The 20,234-nt window shown below is 38.5% G+C and overlaps 1 protein-coding gene across 1 annotated transcript in view; it reads left to right on the plus strand.

Annotated features, from left to right (window-relative positions):
• The window catches only part of LOC136877223 (DDB1- and CUL4-associated factor 10 homolog), a 121,894-nt gene extending 102,523 nt beyond the window's left edge, over positions 1-19,371 (plus strand). Inside the window, exon 6 of the mRNA XM_067151073.2 lies at positions 17,089-19,371. Within this exon, the coding sequence (XP_067007174.2) occupies positions 17,089-18,486 (1,398 nt within the window). The 3' untranslated portion in view covers positions 18,487-19,371. The remainder of the gene's footprint in view (positions 1-17,088) is intronic.
• Positions 19,372-20,234: the final 863 nt, after the last annotated feature.

Here is a 20,234-nt window from a genome sequence, read left to right on the forward strand (position 1 = left end):
ACACATCACAATAAACAATGGTCAGTGTAATGTTATTGTTGATCAATTTTATAAGCTTTCTATATTGTATGCCTTCACATTGTTTTCTTTCGACTGTGTGACATTAGGGCGTCTTATAAAATTATTTATGGCGTAGACTGGAGTTCCTCATTCTCCGACTTTATATACCGATTTTCGTTAAATTCTGTTTACCCATTTTCTCATGATGCGGCACTGATATGGACTTAGTAAAAGAAATCCAAATTCATGAATATCTCGTGTGATAATAGCCGGTACTGTAACAATGTATAAGACATAAATGATCGGAAATCTATAGATATAAAATAAGAGTTTTGTCTGTACATTGCTCAGAATTTAAAAAGGATGGTGTTTTCTGTATCATTCGTGTCCAGAGTAACAAGGAAATGCACTTTTTAATTTTCCGTAATTTCTGACTGTCTGTCTGTATGTATGTATGTATGTATGTATGTATGTATACGCATCACGAGAAAACGGCTGAAGAGAATTTAATAATGTATTGGCAGCAACACTTTCAGAATTACAGTCGGAGGAAATTGTCAGCAATTGAGATTTGTTTCCCAGACAGTCTGTCGAGAAATGTACATTTTTAAAGTGAAATATCTTGAAAATTTCCATTCTGTGTGGCCATTTCAGCTTCCCTGAAATATTTTCCTGGACATTTTTGCATTCTTTCAATAGCACAAATGCTTCTATGAATTATTCTGTCGACTTCAGTTAGACTAGTTGAATCTTTCTGCAAATACTCTGAAATTATTAACTTCATCAGAAACATCAGTTAGTAGAGCTAGATTAAATACACTCTTGTGAACAAATATGAGAACAGAGACCTGTACACATTAAACACTCTTAGAACTGCGATTCTGATCATCTGTTGCCATTAGTAAAATGTTCATACAGAGCTTTGTAGCACTTTGCAATTGCCTCTTAAGGGTTATGCCTCAACAGCTCTGTGAGATAAAAGCTACCCAGAGCGCAGATAAAATTCTCTCTGATTTTGGTATTTGGAGTCAACTCGTTTGCACAGGCCTGTAGTTGATGCGGAATTCTTGAGGGATGTGTGGTACAATGAATAGACTTTATCCATGAAAATCTAAAGTGCATTCGATCCTGACACTGAGTTTACCGTGTTACCAACGCTCAGATCTATTCTATGACACAGGCCATGAATGCCACATTATAATATTAGGGTACTTAACTCAATTTCAACGCACCAGATCTTCTACCCATGATAAAACTCACATCATCACTACATACACAATCAAATTTTTTGCTACGAATTCATGTGAGAGGCGCCTAGAATATAAGCATCACCATGATACAGTTGTTTTAAAAATGCATCCTTTTGCACTGGTAATAATTTGATCTACAAATCCAGTCTTACTTTTGCAAGTTGGCCGTTGATAGGAATTTTTTTTTTTTTTTAAGTAATAATTTTGAATGTCTTGTGATAACTTTCCAACTGGAACTGCACCGCTGCCTACCACTGAGTGTTATTCACGGTTTATCATAAGAAGGAGTGATGGATGAATGAACACTGATCTCCTGCAGAGTTTGTAGCTTGTGTGAAGGTCAAGAACACTTGTGGTTTATGAACCAGTAAATGCTCATGCATATGATATATTGAACCAGTAACCTGCTGCTAATGTTGGAGACAGTGTAGATCAAAATGAACGAGTAGCACAGTGGAAAAATGTTGAAAGATTGATCCAGTCTTGCATATATCAGGCATTTTTTATATACAGGATAGTACAAAAGTAACTTTGCCCTAACATGCTGTGCAACCATTGTTCAGAGTGTCCACCACCTTGGTCAGTACATTTCATGCAATGACTTACAACTTATTCACAAATAGGGGACAGAAGCGATTTATTTTCAGTAAGGACATGAAATGTATTTTTAGTGGACAGTGTCAGTTCATGTACATTTTTGGGCAGTATGGAAAACACCGTATTTTTGAACCCCCCCCCTCCTGCATCATCTAGCGTCAAATCACAAAAGCGTGATGGCCAGTCAGTTGTTCCATGCCACCTGATCCCTTCTATGAATGTATTATCCAAAATTTGAGAATGTTCAGTGGGGTGGAGTTCCATTGTTGCCAAGTTAAGTGCTGAATTTGATTGTTTTCTAGCTCATGTAGTGCAAAGTTTTGCAGCATTTCTGAATAAGCTCCTGAAGTAACTGTTTCTTAAAAATATATATACATATACAGTATAAATGGAATATTTAAAATTTCTCCCCAGACAGCGGTACCTGGAACATTGAGCTCTTTCTCCGTTACCTCATGGAGTGTGTGTTGGACCGATAAACTCAATTGTGGTGATCAACACGTCCATTTGGTTTGAAGATTGCTATTTATCTGTTCATATTATTGACCACTCAGATTTGGATCTGCTTCGTTCTAGATTGCAAACAACTCGCAGAACTCAAGCATTCTGTAATCATCTTCGTACAATGCGTAAAGTAATTTTGGACAAAAAGGCTTTAGGATTCTCTGCAGGCTCCAGGGTATTTTCAACTGTGCCGATACCTTCCTCATTGCCTTACGAGGAACTTGCTAGAAATTCTTGAGCAACTAATTCAGCATTTTCGTCATCACAGACATTATGTGGGCAACTAGATCTTGATGCATCTCTAATGTTTTCTGATCTTTCGAATTTGAGATTCAGTTTTTCCAAATGTTGCCATGTTGGTAACTGTTCACCAGGAAACCTCGTACTACTGAAGTCATTATGATTTCTGGAAGTCTCTTTGTCATATTTTTGATATAATTGAAGTATGTAAATTTGTTGTACATTAGTACATTTTTATTCCATTGCAAAGAACATTACACTGCACAACAGAATACAGATTTCCACTCATTAACAGCAACAGCTGACTCACAGCTGACAAATAAATGTGGTTATATAGTGCTGCTGATTATTGTTACTGAATTAAGCTTACATCTAAGCCTGGTGCAGCCCCTGTAAGGCAGATCCTCCAATGAGGCTGGGTGTCATTTGTCGCGTGTGGGGAAACTGTGTGTTATTGTAGGGGAGGATAGTGTTGTGTGGGGTGTACGAGTTGAGACTCAGTCCCCAAGCCAAGGGAATGAACCATTAAGATTTAACTTCTCGACCTGATTGGGAATCATACCTGCAGCCCTCTGAACCGAAGGCCACTACGCTGACCATTCAGTCAAGGAGCCAGACTGAACGGAAGATGAAGTGTGTCAAAGTACCTGGAGTAGATCTGGTAGTTACCAGCGGACATAGTAGTAGTGTGTGGTTGTATAGACTATTTAGTGGGATATGGAAGTAGTCCCAGAAGATTGAGGTAAGGGTCTAATAATCGCATTATTCAAGGAAGATAAGGAGTGCGAACTATAAGGGATTCACCCTTAATCACATGTAGTCAAGATATTCAATAGGATATTGAAAGAAGGTTGAGGATGTGTTCAGAAAAGAAAATGGTGGAAGAACAATATTTCTTTAGGAAAGACAGATCAACGTTTGACCTGATCTTCATGCTACGGCACATGATGGGGATAGATCAGAGTTTGGGAAAGTTATGTTGATGTTTTTTATATACATTGAGAAGGTGTATGACAGTGTACCAAGGCAGTTGGTTTAGGATGCTCTGAAGAGGAGGGGAAAAATGTAGACAGAACAGAAGTGCAAATGATAAAAGTGTTGTCCAAAAAAAAATGTGTTAGTTTTGTATAGAACAAGATAGCGGAAACAAAATGGCTTGATGTGGCCACCATACTAGTCATCACCGTTGTGAATGAAATTCACAAGAGCGTAAAACAGAAGGTGGGAAGAAACAGAACATTAATTTTGCTGAGCCATTTCCGGTTGCACCACGCAGCATGGGCTACCTTCGGGAAGCGCGTCTCAGGGTGTCTGAATTCTGTTTTTGGCATCATGTAGAGCAGACATATTGTGCAGGAGCTCTGTTTGCAGATAATGAAATGGGGGGGGAGAAAGGGAAAACCTGTGACGTGTGCTGCAAGAGTTTATATCTTTGACCTTCAAGTAAATTTTGGATCTTTTAAAATTGTATTAAATTTTAACGTATAAAATTTGTGGGACACTCTGTACCGCATGTGCCGATTTTTCTGGGACTTGCACAAGATACAAGCTTTGATATGTTTCCAAAGGACAACATAACAAGTGTCCAATTAAACCTTTAAATTTGATTGGTTTAAATAGGTTGAACCTCTTTTTTCAATTATTCAATTTTAATGGTTTAAATAAATCAAAAGGTAACTTGTGTGTGATCATTGGTCATTAATTTTGCTGTGCCATTTCCTGTTGCACCATGCAGCATGGGCTACCTTCGGGAAGCGCGTCACAGGGTGTCTGAATTCTGTTTTCGGCATCATGTAGAGCAGACGTATTGTGGCAGGAGCTCTGTGCTCCATGGGAGATCTGCCTTTTCTTGGGGTTAGCAAATCTTAAATTTCATAATGTAACTTATTTGATTTCATTTCACATTTCAATTTGTCACTAAGCAGAGCAGCAAGGAAAATGATAGCATTGGTGTCATTGTAGTCCATAATTTGGCATGGTTTGCCTGTCTCTTCATCAGTCTTATCGTCATCGTGCATCGTAGACAAGATGAGCACTGCTTTCTTTCTTGTCACCAGAGAGATCAAAGTCATATCAGCTTGTGCACCAAACTTGTAACTTTCAGGTGCTGATCTAGAATTGCACTCCACAGACTTGGGGGAAATCTCTTTTTTGTTACTTTTTCAGGGTGTCCAATAAGGTCAACCCATTCTTCAGCAAATCCTCAGCAAATTCTCAGCTAGAGGATAGCTACTAAAGCTAGTGACATTATGATTCGTTTTTGATGGAATCTGTCAGTCTGACAACAATACCATGAGGCTTATTGGTGACAACATAAGGGCCAGTTTCTTGCTCTCCACAATAAATTTCAACATTGTACATATAGAACGTACGAGCATCACATAAGGCATACATTTTGATGCCGTATTTGGCTGGTTTTTCACACGTGTACTGCACAAATCAGCAACGGCCCTGGAAAGCAACCAGCGTTTACTCGATGGTCATGAGTTCACCAGGATGATATGACTGTTGTGAATTGTGAATGAATTAATTCAGAATTTCTCGATTGTCCATTCTTGTATTGACATCATTGGCTCGTATACATTGCAATATAAATCGGAATCACCTTTCGCTGAAATTAGTGCGCAGATTTGTATACCCAGTCCTGTTTGTTGCAAATGGTTCAGCTAGAGTCATTCAATTCTCCCTTTTATTGTCATAACAAAATGCCCTGAAAAAAGCACGAAGTTTGTCATTCTACCTAAAATCCCTCTCTCGACGTGCAGTTTCCTTTTTTATGTATATAGATATTGGTGCTCTCAACAATACTATTGCCGGGCTGAGTGGCTGAGGCGCTGGCCTTCTGACCCCAACTTGGCAGGTTCGATCCTGGCTCAGTCCGGTGGTATTTGAAGGTGCTCAGATACGTCAGCCTCGTGTTGGTAGATTTACTGGCACGTAAAAACTCCTGCAGGACTAAATTCCGGCACCTCGGTGTCTCCGAAAACCGTAAAAGTAGTTATTGGGACGTTAAGCCAATAACATTATTATTAACAATACGATCAATAATATCAAATATCGGGGGACATTATTTGTGAAAAATATTCAGTCTCTGTTAAACGACGGTGGACAGCTGTTTCTTCCCATTGTTTTTATAATATTTGCCACAGGTTCATTCTCCATCTTCACCAATGAAAAAATGAAAGCTCTCACTATTTTCAGCATTTTTTTGGCCATTATTTTCAATTTCCACTTCAGATTCACTGTCATGGTCGTTCTCATGTATTTCTTCTGTCTCGAAATCTGCATTGTTCTCATCATCTTTTATCCTGTCTTCCAGCTGGTCCATTCGTTCGTCTTCCTCCAACTCTTGAAGAATTGTATAAATATCATTGGGTCTGAGGTAACGTTCCATGAAACCCAAAAGTAATGATTGAGAAAATCGTAGGTATTCATAACTTAAGGGAGAGAAAAAAAAAATAAAAAATGGAGGGAACGAGGGAGAGGAAGGACAATGAAATAGAGGTGTAATACATAAATATTTGGAAAATATATCACATTGAAATATATGATTTTGAGTAATTCAGCAAATAATATTATAAATCAGTTAAAAAGAAATAAATACTTACATTGTGTTTGGTGGCCAGTAAACGTTTATCACTGTTAGGCGCATGCCACCAATGTGGCCGGTCTAAGATAGGTAACTTGCATAATGAATTGTGCAACCCCTCCACAAGTTTGAGGTAGTGTTGGCCTGCTCTTAGAAGTAGTTATAGAAAAATTAGGGCGTAGTTGTCCCTCACTGGAGTATAGTAAAGTTGCATAGTTTTTTTAAATACAGCCAATTTGCCGCATGTACTCGCCTGCCAGAAGGCTAACAAGGGTCAGTTCCGCATCATTCGTATAAATATTTTCTGGGCAAGTTTTAGTTTGTCCACCCTGCTTAACCATATTATTTAGAGGATGATGGAAAAACAGGTTGAAACTAAGTTGGGAGAAGATCAGTTTTGCTTCAGAAGAAATGTAGGAACATGTGAAGCAACCCTGACTTAACATCTGATCTTAGAGGATCAAATTAAGGAGGACAAGCCCACATATAGCATTTGCTCGTGTTGGAACGTGCCCCCACCTTCATGGTCTGAGAGCTTGTGATCAAGTTAAACTCAACCTACTGGTTTTGGAAATTCCCTAGTTCATGCCGCGGACTCTCCCAGTTTGCCTGACTGGATGTCTTGGGTACACTATCCAGCGCTCTACGCTTTGAGTTCCCGCGAACTGGCTTACAGACAATGGAATAAAATTTCTCCTTTATACTTTCCATCCTTGGTTTATGGCCCTGCTCGGTACAGGATACATATCTGAATGCCATGCCTCATTCGCCAAACCCATGTACTTACATTTTGGTGAAATGCCTACTTTGCCGAATCCATATATATATATACACACACACACATGGGCTGTAGCATCATGCTTTGAATTTCTGCGGATATGTTAAAACAGGTTAGGTTTTGCATGTTTTGAAATCGAGCTGGTTATTTCGTCTTTGCTGACCTGTAATATTTTTCCTGCTATCGTGTAGCCATCATGGCATCTGGAAGTACACATTCCTCTCTTGTTGACAAAGAAATAGAATGTTTCCTTAAAAAGTGGAAGATGGAGAATATGGTGGGTGATTTTGAACTGCAAGGAAGTGTCTGGTGCAGTGGTCATGATGACTGTCAAGGAATTGTCACCTACTGCTGATAAGAGGATGAAGAAATTGCACATTATTAAGCAGGCCTCTCCATTTTCTTGGTTGTCAGGTATGTTTTTTCCAGTTGTTTATAATTTTGATGACTCCCGTTCTGGAATCGTCAATTTTGTATTATAAATTCAATGATAGGATCAGTAAAAATTTTGCTGTAAAAGTCTTTCTTCCTTTTATAAAACCTGGCCCAGATTGCATACCTGGTCATCAAAACGTTGCAGTGAAAAGGTTTAAAAATTGATCTGTTAAGTGACATTTACAGATGTGCTAACTCTCCCTATTTAAGCAGGAGACTCCCAACTTTTCATCGTTCTTCCTGATCTCCCGATCGCCGGGACTGATCCCCCAATTTTCAGAGCAGTTTCAGTTATATTTATATTATTTTAAACTCCCGCGCGTTTCCTCGTTCTATCGCTATATGGCTGAGTATGGCTGGCCGATAGTAGTTCTAATAATCACAACCGAATGACAATACAGGGCACGGTGGCCAGCCATGTGCTCAGAGGGGATATGTGCTCCTCTTTGGTCTGTAATACAGTCCAGTACTCACATAGCTTAATAATAGGAAGTGGAAGTCGCAAGCGAGTAACCTAACCTCAGAAATAGCACACCATAGACGTCTACCTGGGGCAGGACCTCCATAAGTGCTCATGTTACGTCACATATTAGTGCCTCTTGGTTATATTTCTTAATATTTGTTTTGGCCAAAATGTCAAAAAAAAGAAATAGGATGCAGTATTTAAAAGTGCTTTAGGAAAGAGTTTCCATGTTTCAGTGAATCCAGGAAGGGACCAACGTTCACATGCTGTACTATATGTAGGTGTGATTTTTCCAGTTGCACATGGCAGGAAGTACGATATACTCAAACATGTGCAAACAAAAAAATATAAGGAGTGTGTCCAGTGTGTAGAAAGAAACCAGAAACTGAACTTTTCATGTATAAACCAAGATGTTAATCCTGTGACGAATGCCGAGGCTTTATTTAAGTCATTTATCATAGATCATTACCTGCCTGTAAATTGTGCTGACCATATGTGGCCTTTGTTTCGCAAAATGTTTAGCGATTCGGAAATCGCTGAACGATATAGGTGTGCTAGAAAGAAAACAGCGGCTATCTTTATAGAAGTGTGCATAGAAGAAAGGGCAAAAATTGTATCACAGTTGCAGGTGAATGAATTTTTTGTTTGTACTGATTGGAGCAATAAAAGCGACTTGAAAATATATCCTATTGTTGTAACACTTTTTAGGCCTGAACTCAATAAAATTCAGAGTTGCCTACTCTCTGTGCCTAATTTAGAAGGGGATGCTACTGGAGCTAACATTGCCAATTTTTTTTGCTCTCAACTTTTCAGGAATTCCGCATTCCATTAATAAACTGCCTAGCTCTTGGTGCTGATAATGCTCCAGTAATGGTAGGATTAAAGAATGGTGTGGCAGGATGTTTGAAGCGGAAAAATAGGAACATCATCGTAGGCTGCTCTTGTCACGTAATTAATCTTGCAGCAGAGAAGGGTGTGGGGTGCTTTCCTGTAAATGTAGATGAAAGTATAATCAATATACTTTATTATCTGGAAAGGAGTGTGAAGAGGAAAGAAAAGTTAAGAGAATTTCAGACTTTTACATAATACAGAGAACATGAAAATTCTGAAGCATGTGCCTACACGATGGTTATCACTAAGAAGGTGGGTAGATAGGATTTTGCTGCAGTGGGACCCTTTGGTTGCTTTATTCAGGAGCAAAATTTTGAGTAAGGGTTCTCAGATTGCAACTTGTAAGACTTACAAAGTTCCTAAGCACAGTCTAAATTCAGATGTCTTGTTTGTTGAAAAGGTGAAGCATTGTCATAACATTTCACCACACTCCTCAGTTAAAAGGTAAACCCAGCCATCAGTTTCACCAAATATAAAATAAAAATGAAACTACTGATGACACTAAGAGCCATGCTTTGTCACGTGAAGAACGACTTCATGTTCTTTTCATCAAATGTACATAAATCGTTTTGCCTTTTCTCTCAATTTTGATGGATATCATTGAGAATCCAAATGTAGCTCTTAAGTCAAGTATGCTGCACATCCACTTATTGAAATCAATTTTGGAGGAACTATTGAAGAATGTGATGGCAAGGTTTGTGAAACCACATGTTGTTAACAGCTCTTCCTCTCTCCTTAATGTAGATTATCATACTCCAGTAAATCAAAAGGATGATTGTGGTCTGATGATACGGAACTCTGCGTTTGTTTTGGTGAACACTTTGAAGTCTGAGGAAAAGTGCATATCCTGTAAGTCTGTTAGGAAGTGTTTCTCTTTATCATGTGACTACATGGTATACAAATTTCTGTTCAAAGATGAAGCTTTAATTAATGCACAAGTTGCAGTTATTTCTATTATAAATAAGGCATCATTTTTTAGCCTTAGATTTTTCATTAACAAGTTTGTGAACATTCTGACTGGTGAAACGGAACATTTAGATAAAGAAACTGATATTCTGCACTCCCAGTTCTGTAACTTTCAGCTTGAAGAAACAGACCTGGCAGAAGGAAGAATTGATGTTCAGTGGGCGTTGGTAGGTCAGATGGAATCAGCTGATGGCGTACTTAAATATGACAGACTCTCTAAGGTGGTGATTGCTATTTTCCTCCACATAGCTATGCAGAATGTGAAAGTATTTTTAGCAGAGTCACAAAGACAAAAACACAGTTCAAATCCTTGCTGTCTGAACAAACTGTGGAAAAACTTTTAACTTTAAAATCAGTTCAGCTAGGCAAGTGCTTTGAGCAATAGTTCCGAGTTTCTGAAGAGGGCTAAGTCAGCTGCGGGTGTGTTTAACAACAACAACAACATTAGTCTTTATGTGTTCAGCATGTTGTAGGATGAGAAGTCACATGTTCCTAAAGTTCAGGTATGTCCAGTATTTAGTATTCACATATAAATAATGAAAAATATATATATGTAGGCCAAATAGAGTTGTTAATGTATTGAATTAGTACATGTTCTGCCATACGTCTCAATTCGCTGCTAAATTTCTCCTGATTTTTTACTTTTGAAAGTTAGCATGCCTGCATTTAGTTTTTTCTTATGATAATGAATATCTGTGTTCATTTTGAAATATGGTAATATCCTCTTGGTGACTGGACAAGATAAAATCAAGTGTTGTCGAATATACATTTAGCACAGTGTTAATAGATCTTAAGTTAAACAGGTTCATGGAGTTTGGTGGATTGATAAGACAAAATAAGATTCTGTTCTCTTGAAGAGTTCAGTAAATTTTTGTGCTTTCGAACCTGAGGAGATATAAACTGTTGCAAGTAATTAATGTGCTTTAATGTTTTGCCCCATTCCTGTGCTTACAAAGATGCCAGGCACTTGTCTTCGTAGACAGCGTGCGTGCGTGCGTGCGTGCGTGTGTGTGTGTGTGTGTGTGTTCTTGTGGAATCTGTTATTGTAAAATAGATAGCACAGATTCACTTCGATGCATCTAGTTTCCAGTAGTGTTTTATCGTATCTAATGTTAACAGAACCTGCTTTCCATTTGTTGGACACACTATAATAGGTAGTTTATGTACAATTAGATACATTTTTTTGTACAGTAAGGTACCATAGTAATATTTTTCAGTCTTTCTTTTAAATTTTTGAATATTTTTATTTTATGTTATTTATGTATTCACTGGTTAAGTGTAAGGCAGGGGCATGTGTCCCTAACTTTGCCATTTAAAATAAACCATCTATCTATCTATCTGTCTGTCCCCCCTATGAGGTTTTTTTGCTATTTGTTTTATGTTGCACAGACACAGGCAAGTCTTATGGTTATGATGGGATAAGAAAGAAATAGGATTGAGAATGAAATAACTGTGGCCTTAGTTAAGGTACAGCCCCAGCACTTGCCTGGTGTCAAAATGAGAAACCACAGAAAACCATCTTCAAGACTGCCATAGTGGGATTCGAACCCACCATCTCCCAAATGCAAGCCAGTTTACTCGGTCCCTTGATAAGTCGCTCTCTCATTGGTTTGAAGTAACCTCAAGGTGAGAAGTGAAAGGGGAGGAGTAATGAGAAGGTTTCCCAAGCAGGTGAAATGCATTGGCTTGTTTAAGTGTGTCTACACCAGTCCTGTGAAACAGTGCCCAGTGAGTGACACACACACACACACACATATATACACATAGGCTGGCTGTAGCAGTGGCAGGTCATATAATTATATTAGTTATATAAATTTTCTTTATGTAAGATTAAAATATTAATCGTGATTTAGTTCTAGTTCTATCACAATTTCTTTGTTAACAAACCATTTCCATCATACCCCATCGCAATATAATTATATTTAATGAAAATGTGTTTACTGGGTAGTGTTTTAAAAAGGAATAAAACTGTTCCAAGCAATGTGTTTAATTTTATAGCCTAATATTTAAGGGGTTTAATCCTAATTAAAAGCAGACACAAAAATTAGCACTTCCCATTACATAGAAGGGATTGAAATATTCAGTTTGAACTCTCTTTCTAGTGAGCCACTGGGCATATTATTAAACAAAAATATATTATTAATTCTGAATACTGGTTAGTATTTCCAATCCATCAAATTGTTAGAAGTTGATTATTCAGCTACCTTTACTTAATTGGATTCTATAATTAATAATGCGAACAAAAGTTAAGGGTAGGCTGTCCATCAACATAAGGGAATTGTTATAACCAGGTAAGTGGTTGACACTAGGCAAGCCAGAGGTGTTGTATTGCTCCGTTACAAAAATAAATCACAGTTTCTTATATTGACAAGTTTCCGTGCACTTGATGGTACTTGCCTGACACAACCACTGATCTATAGAGGGAATTCTCTTGCACTTATCGCTTATTTTTTAACGTGGACATAAAAATAATCATATGGCCTCAGCTATTGAGTGTAGGCAGTTTAGTTTTGTGCTGTCAGGGCTGGCTGCTGGTTAGTTTTGATGTTCAGTTTTATTCTACCAGATGACAAAGTAGTACAGATCTCTCTTATAGGTATTGGAAAGGAACAGACGTGTGTTGAATTAAGTCATATATACAGAGACAGGAATAAGGAAAGGAACTCATAATAGGATAAACACAATGGCAGGTTGTAATGTTTGATGATGATGATGATGATGATGATGATAATAATAATATGGGGATATCACGTAAACAGCTCAAGGAAGCGTGTGGATACACAGAGGTTCCGAGGTAGGTATATAAAAATGAGGATCTTAAACCAAGATTGATAGCACGTATTTTTAACCAGCAAAATACAAATAGAAAAAAAGGAGGACCAGCAAGTTGCAATAACACCACGCTGTTTTTAATGTTTTAAAAGGCAAGAGAACACTGACCATAAAGAGTCGCAGGAAGTTAGATAAACCAGAATTAAACATCAAAAACACAATTCAACAAAATCTAACAAGTCATAAAACCTAAAAAAGAAAGGAACTCAATAGAATAAAAGGAAGGGCACAGGCAGGAATGGGAAGCAAAGAATTCATCCGGCAAAGCAAAAACAGGGAATAAAAAGAGAACTATCTCCATTTGGTGAAAAAGTACAAGTATTGACGGAAAATAATACTCAGAAAGTTCCAACTGTGGGCCAACGTTTACATTAAAAATTTTCAATCACATCACTCGCAGCCATTACACAGTGAGAGGCCAATGTATGATCCCTTGAGTAGAGGTGATTAATAAGAGCCTGACTGGGCTACGGTAATCGAAGTCCGGAGAACTTTTTTCTCACCGAATGTCTTTGTGTGAAGTCCAATAACAAAGATGGAAATAGCGCGTGAACAGCATGCAGTGTAAGTGGATCCTCAGTCCTCCACATACACTGCTATGGAATAGGTGGAAAAGTTTCAGTTTATATAGGGCGTGTGGAAGGTGCTGGAAGTTTGTTCGAGAAAGTAGACAGGAGATGACGTACTGTAGTACTGGCGCATTGATGACGGGGTAAGCAGATGATGATAAGCTTGCAACGTCCATTAGTATGACGACCAGCTCTGCGAGAAGTTGGTGAACTAGAGCTATGTAAAAAGTCGACGAAAACCGTAAATGATGTAGAATCTTGAATAAACTTGTTGGGGAATGTTATAAGGTCAGTGTGGGAAGAGGGAGCCACAAAAAGAGGAGACAAGGACAAACGTGAAAACACAAAAGAACAAGGACAATCTCCACATCTTCAATGAGATAAGCTTTCTTCTCATCAGTCCCAGTTCTTCTACATCCATTTCTTTACCACCTGTATTTATTTTCATCTTATGTTTTTTCCCTTTCCTTGTATTTATCTGGCTTTCTTCTTATCCTACATACTTGTATCAATACTAAGGTCTGTCAAGAGTGTTGATGCCCATCTTCCTGATGAAGCTGGGGTGGGGGGGCTTCAACCACTCGGGTCAACTTTCTCTTTACTTCTCCTAGAACTGACCTTTATTCATAGATCGGTGTTTTTGTGTCAGAATTTACTACAAACCAATAAGAGACTGACTTATGAAAGGACCGACCAAATTGGCTTCCCTGTGAGGTTACATTTCGGTGATGGTGGGTTATAGATTTTTCTTGAACAGTCTATGGTTGCATTTTTAATTAGTTTTATTAGGTGAACACCAAATGTGTCACCAGAGATCTTTTACACGCCAACATTGTATGACATAGTGCAGGGCCTCTCAAACGCCCAAAATCTCACGCGTGCAAATGGAGGCGCAAGAGCTCCGTGCACTGTGCATCGCTCCCGCTCGGCTCGACTCGGACCAACGCTTCGTCTCTGGGCTACTCGGCTAAGCTCGGCTCAACTCGGCTCGGATTTGGAACACTACGGAGCAAGTGAGGAAGAGGGAGACAGGGAGAGCGAGCGAGACAGGCGTGGGGAAAAAGAGAGACAGCGCTATTGCTCCAAATCGAGGAGTGGGGGGCTGCACTCTGGTCAACCAAGCGCAGTTGTCTTTTGCACCGCGCACAGTGCCTGCACCAAGCGCATGCACTCTGAGAGGCCCTGACATAGTGTGTTGAATTGACTTCTTCTCCTGCCCTTTAAAATTCGATTGCCTCTGCCAACTTTCAACCTGTGTTTGAAATGGAGTACGCATAATAGTTGAATGGGGTTGTCTTAAACCGAACTAATGTCATTAGTATTTGTATTAAAGCTCTTATGTACATTTCATCACTATAAACAGAATTCTTGCTAAAGTCTTTGTTTTACGTCAAAATTATGAATGATGTTGCATTTTCTGTCATCCTCCACAATAATCTTTCTTGGAAAGCTTTGAGCAAGTTAGAACATGATCCATTATACTGGATTATTTTCTACAATTCAGGAAGTACATTCTTACTATTTGCACTTCCTTCTTATTAATATAGAAGTAATTTGTTGTTGTTCTGATTACACCCATCAAAGTCTTCTACGTATCAGTGTGGTTGAGGCCTATTTGACTCTTTAATGGGGCAGTGACATTTTTTGAAATCCATCTTCATCACTATCTCTTTTTAATTTTTTTTGTTTGTTTATATGTTGTCCTTGTTAGTTTATTTTTTTTTCTTCTTTGTTTGTATCGGCCTGCTAAGGACCACATTTTTTCAGCTGTCTTCTCTGGGCTTTGATCTTTACCCAGTGCTCCTTCATTCGTTGCCAATGTTGTTCTTTTCTTTCCTCCGTCCATGTCTTTCCCGCCTTTAACTTTGGTCCTTCTTGAAAACCCTGGTGGTCTTTTAGTTTCCTCCTGAGTGGGTTACATTCTTGTATATCTTCATAAGTGATCCCCATCTCCTGTAGGTTCTTTTCCACCTCCTTGAACCAAGTTGGCTGGATCTTCTTTTCTTTAAAATAGCTAAAGATGTGGTTCGATAATTGTGTGGGTTTCATTCTTAGCAAGTGGCCATAAAATGCAATTCTCCTTGTCCGCATGACATCGGAGATCTTCGGGACATGAGTGTACAGCTCGTGGGGTCAAGGTCACACTAGCTGTTCACTGTTGGTGTGGATTTGAAAATGGTTCAGTTCACTTATTAACTGTTGTGTGTTTTGTTCTGTATTAAATCATGATCATGTTCAAAGATGGTCTACAGAAAGATTCCCAGGTGTAAGAGTTCCAGGCTGTACTGCAATCTCTTCATAGTAAATTTCAGGGTATGGGTAGTATTCAGTCTAAGAATCCTAAGAGAAACCTAAAATTCCATGTGTAAGACAAACCCATATTCTCTGGAAGAATTTGAACACAATATCCACTAAAAAGCCATCATTACTCAACATGACTTACAGTACATGACTTGATAGTTTTTGAAAGAGGTACCAGATATGTCTGGAGGATGACAATGGCTACTTTTGGTACCTTGTTTTATAAGGATAGTAAGTACAACTTTTTGAAATAGGTAGTCAAGAAATCTGTTATATGGTTGTATAATCTCCCTCTACAATGCCTACAGACGGCGGAGAGTGCTGCGTGGTTCATAGTTGGATCATTCTGTGTATTGGAAACCCAAAAAGTAAATGTCTGTTAGCCCACACCAGCAAGAACAGTGATGCCCAGTCAAGACCAAAAGCCTGTAACTTCATTATTAACAATAATTAGAGGGGTCTCAGGATACTGCTTTGTATTCAGGTGCTAAATCCAAGTAGTTTACAATGTGGTACACAGAATTTTCCTTAACTAAAATCACACCAAATTTCTTAATTTTTAAAAATATTTTTTGTGTGAATTGCATGATACAAGTACAACCTATGTCGTATTCATGGAATGCTTCTGTAGGGCCAAACACGACCTGAGTTGTCTTGGCAAACTGTTTGAAATGATTTGCTATTTTTTAAAAAAAATTTACAAGTCGTTTATGTCACACTGACTTAGATAGGTCTTACGGTGACGATGGGTTAGGGAAGGGCTTGGAGTGGGAAGGAAGAGGCCATGGCCTTAATTAAGGTACAGCCCCAGCATTTGCATGGTGTGAAAATGGGAAACCACACAAAACCATCTTCTGGGCTGCAGACAGTGGAGTGCGAATTCACTATCTCCTGAATGTGAGCTCACAGTATTCGCGATTTCCTCAATGGGTGGAGTTCATTGACTGCTGTTTGCGGGATATTACGTATTTTTTTTGACAAATCTATTCATGCCTCGTTCTTTGCAGCATATTCATTATATCAAAAGTATTCAGAATTTGAAGGCTCAGTTGGCATACAATATTCAGGAATGGCTTTCACTGGAAACAAACAACCGAAAGTCGTATCTTAGATTACTACCACCCCAATTTTCAGTTCTGCAATGTCTAGGAACAGATTTGTAAATTATTTCCTTTCAACAATAATGCAACATAAGGCAATAATTCTTATTGGCTGTATAATGTTAGGTTACTCTTGGATCTTTTTCTCAGGGTACAGATGTTAGTGCTTGATGAAGGAATCTTGGCGTAATAGTGTACCTAGTTAATTTTCGTGGATTACACATCCTGAATATTAAAGGTATGTTGTAAATTTCATTAATTTATTTCTACTAGTTTGAGAGTTGTGATTATTTTATTTCAGGAGTGATGAATTACATGCGGAAGATCTAGAGTAATGACCATTTAAATACGTGGCAGTCAGCGTGTTAAATAGATGTTATATTGTCTTTCAGAATTTCATGAACTACAAAGTCTTATGTTTCTCTTTCAGGCAGATACATGGAGAAAACAGAAAGGTGCTAAGCTGACTGCATTGTACTCCTGGGCTGACACAATCCTGTTATAGGCTTATACATGATAGGGTATTTGCTTAAGATTTTACTGTATACTATCGTTGTGTTCTTTTTTTTTCAGTGGACCTGTGTTCATGACATCCAAGAACTCAATACTTCTGATGCTGAGACTGAAATTAACTGTGAAGTTGATGAAGAACACGGATATGCTAATAGGACAAGAGAAACTGGAATACCAGTCGACAGCGACAGTGATAGTGAGACAGAAGAAAATCTCATTGCACAACGAAGACGAGTGCCACTCGTGCAGGAATCGAGAGAGCAGAATTTGCACCCTACCGTGGAATTCAGGATGGACCCCTCTTCTTCTGTTCGTCCAGCTTCTGTTAGTGTTAATGTTTCATCAGAGAATTCTTCACCATCTGCTCGTTACTTGGGGGCTGGAAGAAGTGATAATGGTATACCAGTTGCAGATGAGGCTGTAAGGAGAAGAGGAACTGTGGGTCCTATTGGAAGGTTAGCTCTATCTGCTGCTAATGTAGAACTCCATGTATCGTCTGCTGACGTGTGGGAAGCTCTTGTAGCTATTAGGGATGCAAGAATTCGACGGGCTCGTGAAAGGGAGCGAGAAGAGAGGGTTCGAGAAAGGGTGAGGGAACGTGTGAATGTTCGAATTAGGATGACAGCTAATACATATGAAGATGCAGAGAATCTAAGGAGAAATGCAGAAGAGGGAGGTAGAGTAAGAATTGTCGTCAGAAGGAATCCAGAAGGGAATGTCACTATAGTTGCAGATACAAATAGGGAAGGGAACCTTCATGAAAACAGAGCAGGGGAAGGAAGTTCTGATTTCAGGACAGATGAAGTGAGTAGTCAGTCTTTTGCGAGTGAGAGAGAGCAGTCCAGTGGTAGCAGTACCAGCCATCTTGTCGACAATATTCCACCAACAGGTAGCGGTTTAGCAACGGGGAATATATCTTCCGAACAGGATGGAGGAGCGAGACACCCAGTCGTAATCCGAGTTAGAAATTCTCCTGGCCCAGTCACATCAAACCCTTTGTTACAACGCCTACCAAGAACTACATCAGCTGCTGTGATTCCCACTCCTCCTTGTGGCAATTCGGCACCAGCGTCTACTTTATATAGATTGAATCAAGCATCCAGAAGTGATTTTGGACCAAAAGTGAATCGAAGAATTCATCGAAATATTCCAAGACTTACGCATTATATTGAGGAGCCCAATGTTGGGAAAGGTTTTATTAAAGAACTGTGCTTTTCTGCTGACGGCAGATTAATATGCTCGCCATTTGGTTATGGTGTTAGGCTGTTGGGTTTCTCACCTGAGTGTTCGGAATTGTCTGTATGTGTACCGAGTGAGCCTCCAGTAAAGTTGTACGAAATGGCTACTAATGTGTGTCATACGGATTATGTAGTGAGCACGAAATTTTCTCCTCAGCATTGTCTATTGGTATCTGGGTGTTTGAGTGGTAAAATAGTATGGCATCAGCCAGTTGTTTGAGATGGTTATCAATCCATTTAGAATTAGTGGTGCAATTACTGTATACCAAGTAATATTACATATTTAACACTTTGTTTGCTCTTTTGATTCTCAGAAGTAAAAACGTGTTAAAAGAACGTTTACATTGTGACAGTACTTATTGAAGTATTGAACTAACGAGATATAAATATGTAATATGACTTTAAGAAATGTAATTACATCTCTTGAAGATGTTGAACTTCATTTCATTGTCAGAAATAAGATGTTTTAATACATGTTATGAGCATAGTAGTACTTATTTTAAATATTTAACTAATGATATAATTTCACAAATTATGGCTTTTGAAGTATTTCATACGTAGGATTGCACTAAAGTATAAATTAATCTGTATGAAGGTATTTCGTCAATGGAAGTTAAAATATCTTTGATTTAAAAAAATATAATCTCTGGAGCACAGAAATGTTCGCACACTTTTAGTCTCGTCAATTTATACAAACATTACGATTTGTGGGGTCAAATTTATCAGTCTGCTTTTCAAAGACCTTTATACACTTGTACATTGTGACATATAATTTGACAACGGACAGGAAATTTAAAATATTAAACCATGGGATTGAATATAACAAGTATGAAGGGAATATTTGTTATGATATTTGCTTACCAGTGTGTGTGATTATTCATTACTGCTGTTTAGCAAGAAGGTTCTCTTGCTTCCAGTTTTACCTTGTCACTTCATATGTAGGGCTGCATGTCTTGGCTGGAAACAGAGGAAGACAGAAGAGCTATGAGACTCTCTCTCTGCCTTCCTGTATTAAGACTATAATGTGCAGCCTGGTGAAATGAAAGATAATTTTCTTTTCTCTTTTCCTGTTTTGTCCAATATTGTGTTGGTTGAGTTTCTTTCTTTCTTTCTTTCTTTGCATTACCAATTATTTGTCAGACTTTATTTTTCATTGTGTATAAGAAGATACACTGTACAAGCCATTTTACCTTTAAATTAAATTATAGACATGGTATTATATATACAGGGTGTAATTGAAATAAGGTGCGTCGTTTGAATTGGTGGTGGAAGATGGTATTCTAAGCAAACATCTTCAAAAATTGGATATACAATTAGTGTTGCAGAAAATAAATTACAAAACTTCTGTCAATGTCTGTGAGAAGTCAATAGGCACTGGATACTCCCCTCTGCTAAACAGAATGTCAACACAGCTGTGATTTCCCCAGGTCACCCTCCCCTCCAAGGCTGTGCAAAATTAGGTCAATGTGTGTCGAGGTCAGTGCACTGTGACTTGCGTAATAGTGCGTCGTTGGTCCATATCATACAGTTTTCTTTTGCCATTTGTCTTCAGCACAGTGGGGAGCTTTTTTATTTGTTCTTTGTTATTCTCCATTGAACCCTGCTTTCAAATTTTGGTAAGACTCTGGTACGCAGGACAGTGCTTGTCATACAATGCATTAACACAGAGTTTTTAACATATTTCCACAGGGGGATGATTATTGAAATTATTTCGTCTTTTAAAAAATCAATCCAATCAGTCAGTGAGTTCAGTGATTTCCACACTTACGAGGTAGGCTACACATGCTACCGTTTCAAATATCCCAACCCTTTGTGAGGTTGCAACAACAACAACAATAATAATATATTCAGGAAGCAGCGGAAAAGACAGTCTTACTGGCTAAACAGAAGAAGAATATTTGGTGGAATGAAGAATGTAAAGAGGCTTTAAACCAGCAATTGGAAGCATGCAAAAGATGGAATTCTTCA

This window comes from Anabrus simplex, chromosome 7 (genome assembly GCF_040414725.1).
Source record: "Anabrus simplex isolate iqAnaSimp1 chromosome 7, ASM4041472v1, whole genome shotgun sequence".
In the NCBI taxonomy this organism is placed as follows: Eukaryota; Metazoa; Arthropoda; class Insecta; order Orthoptera; family Tettigoniidae; genus Anabrus; species Anabrus simplex.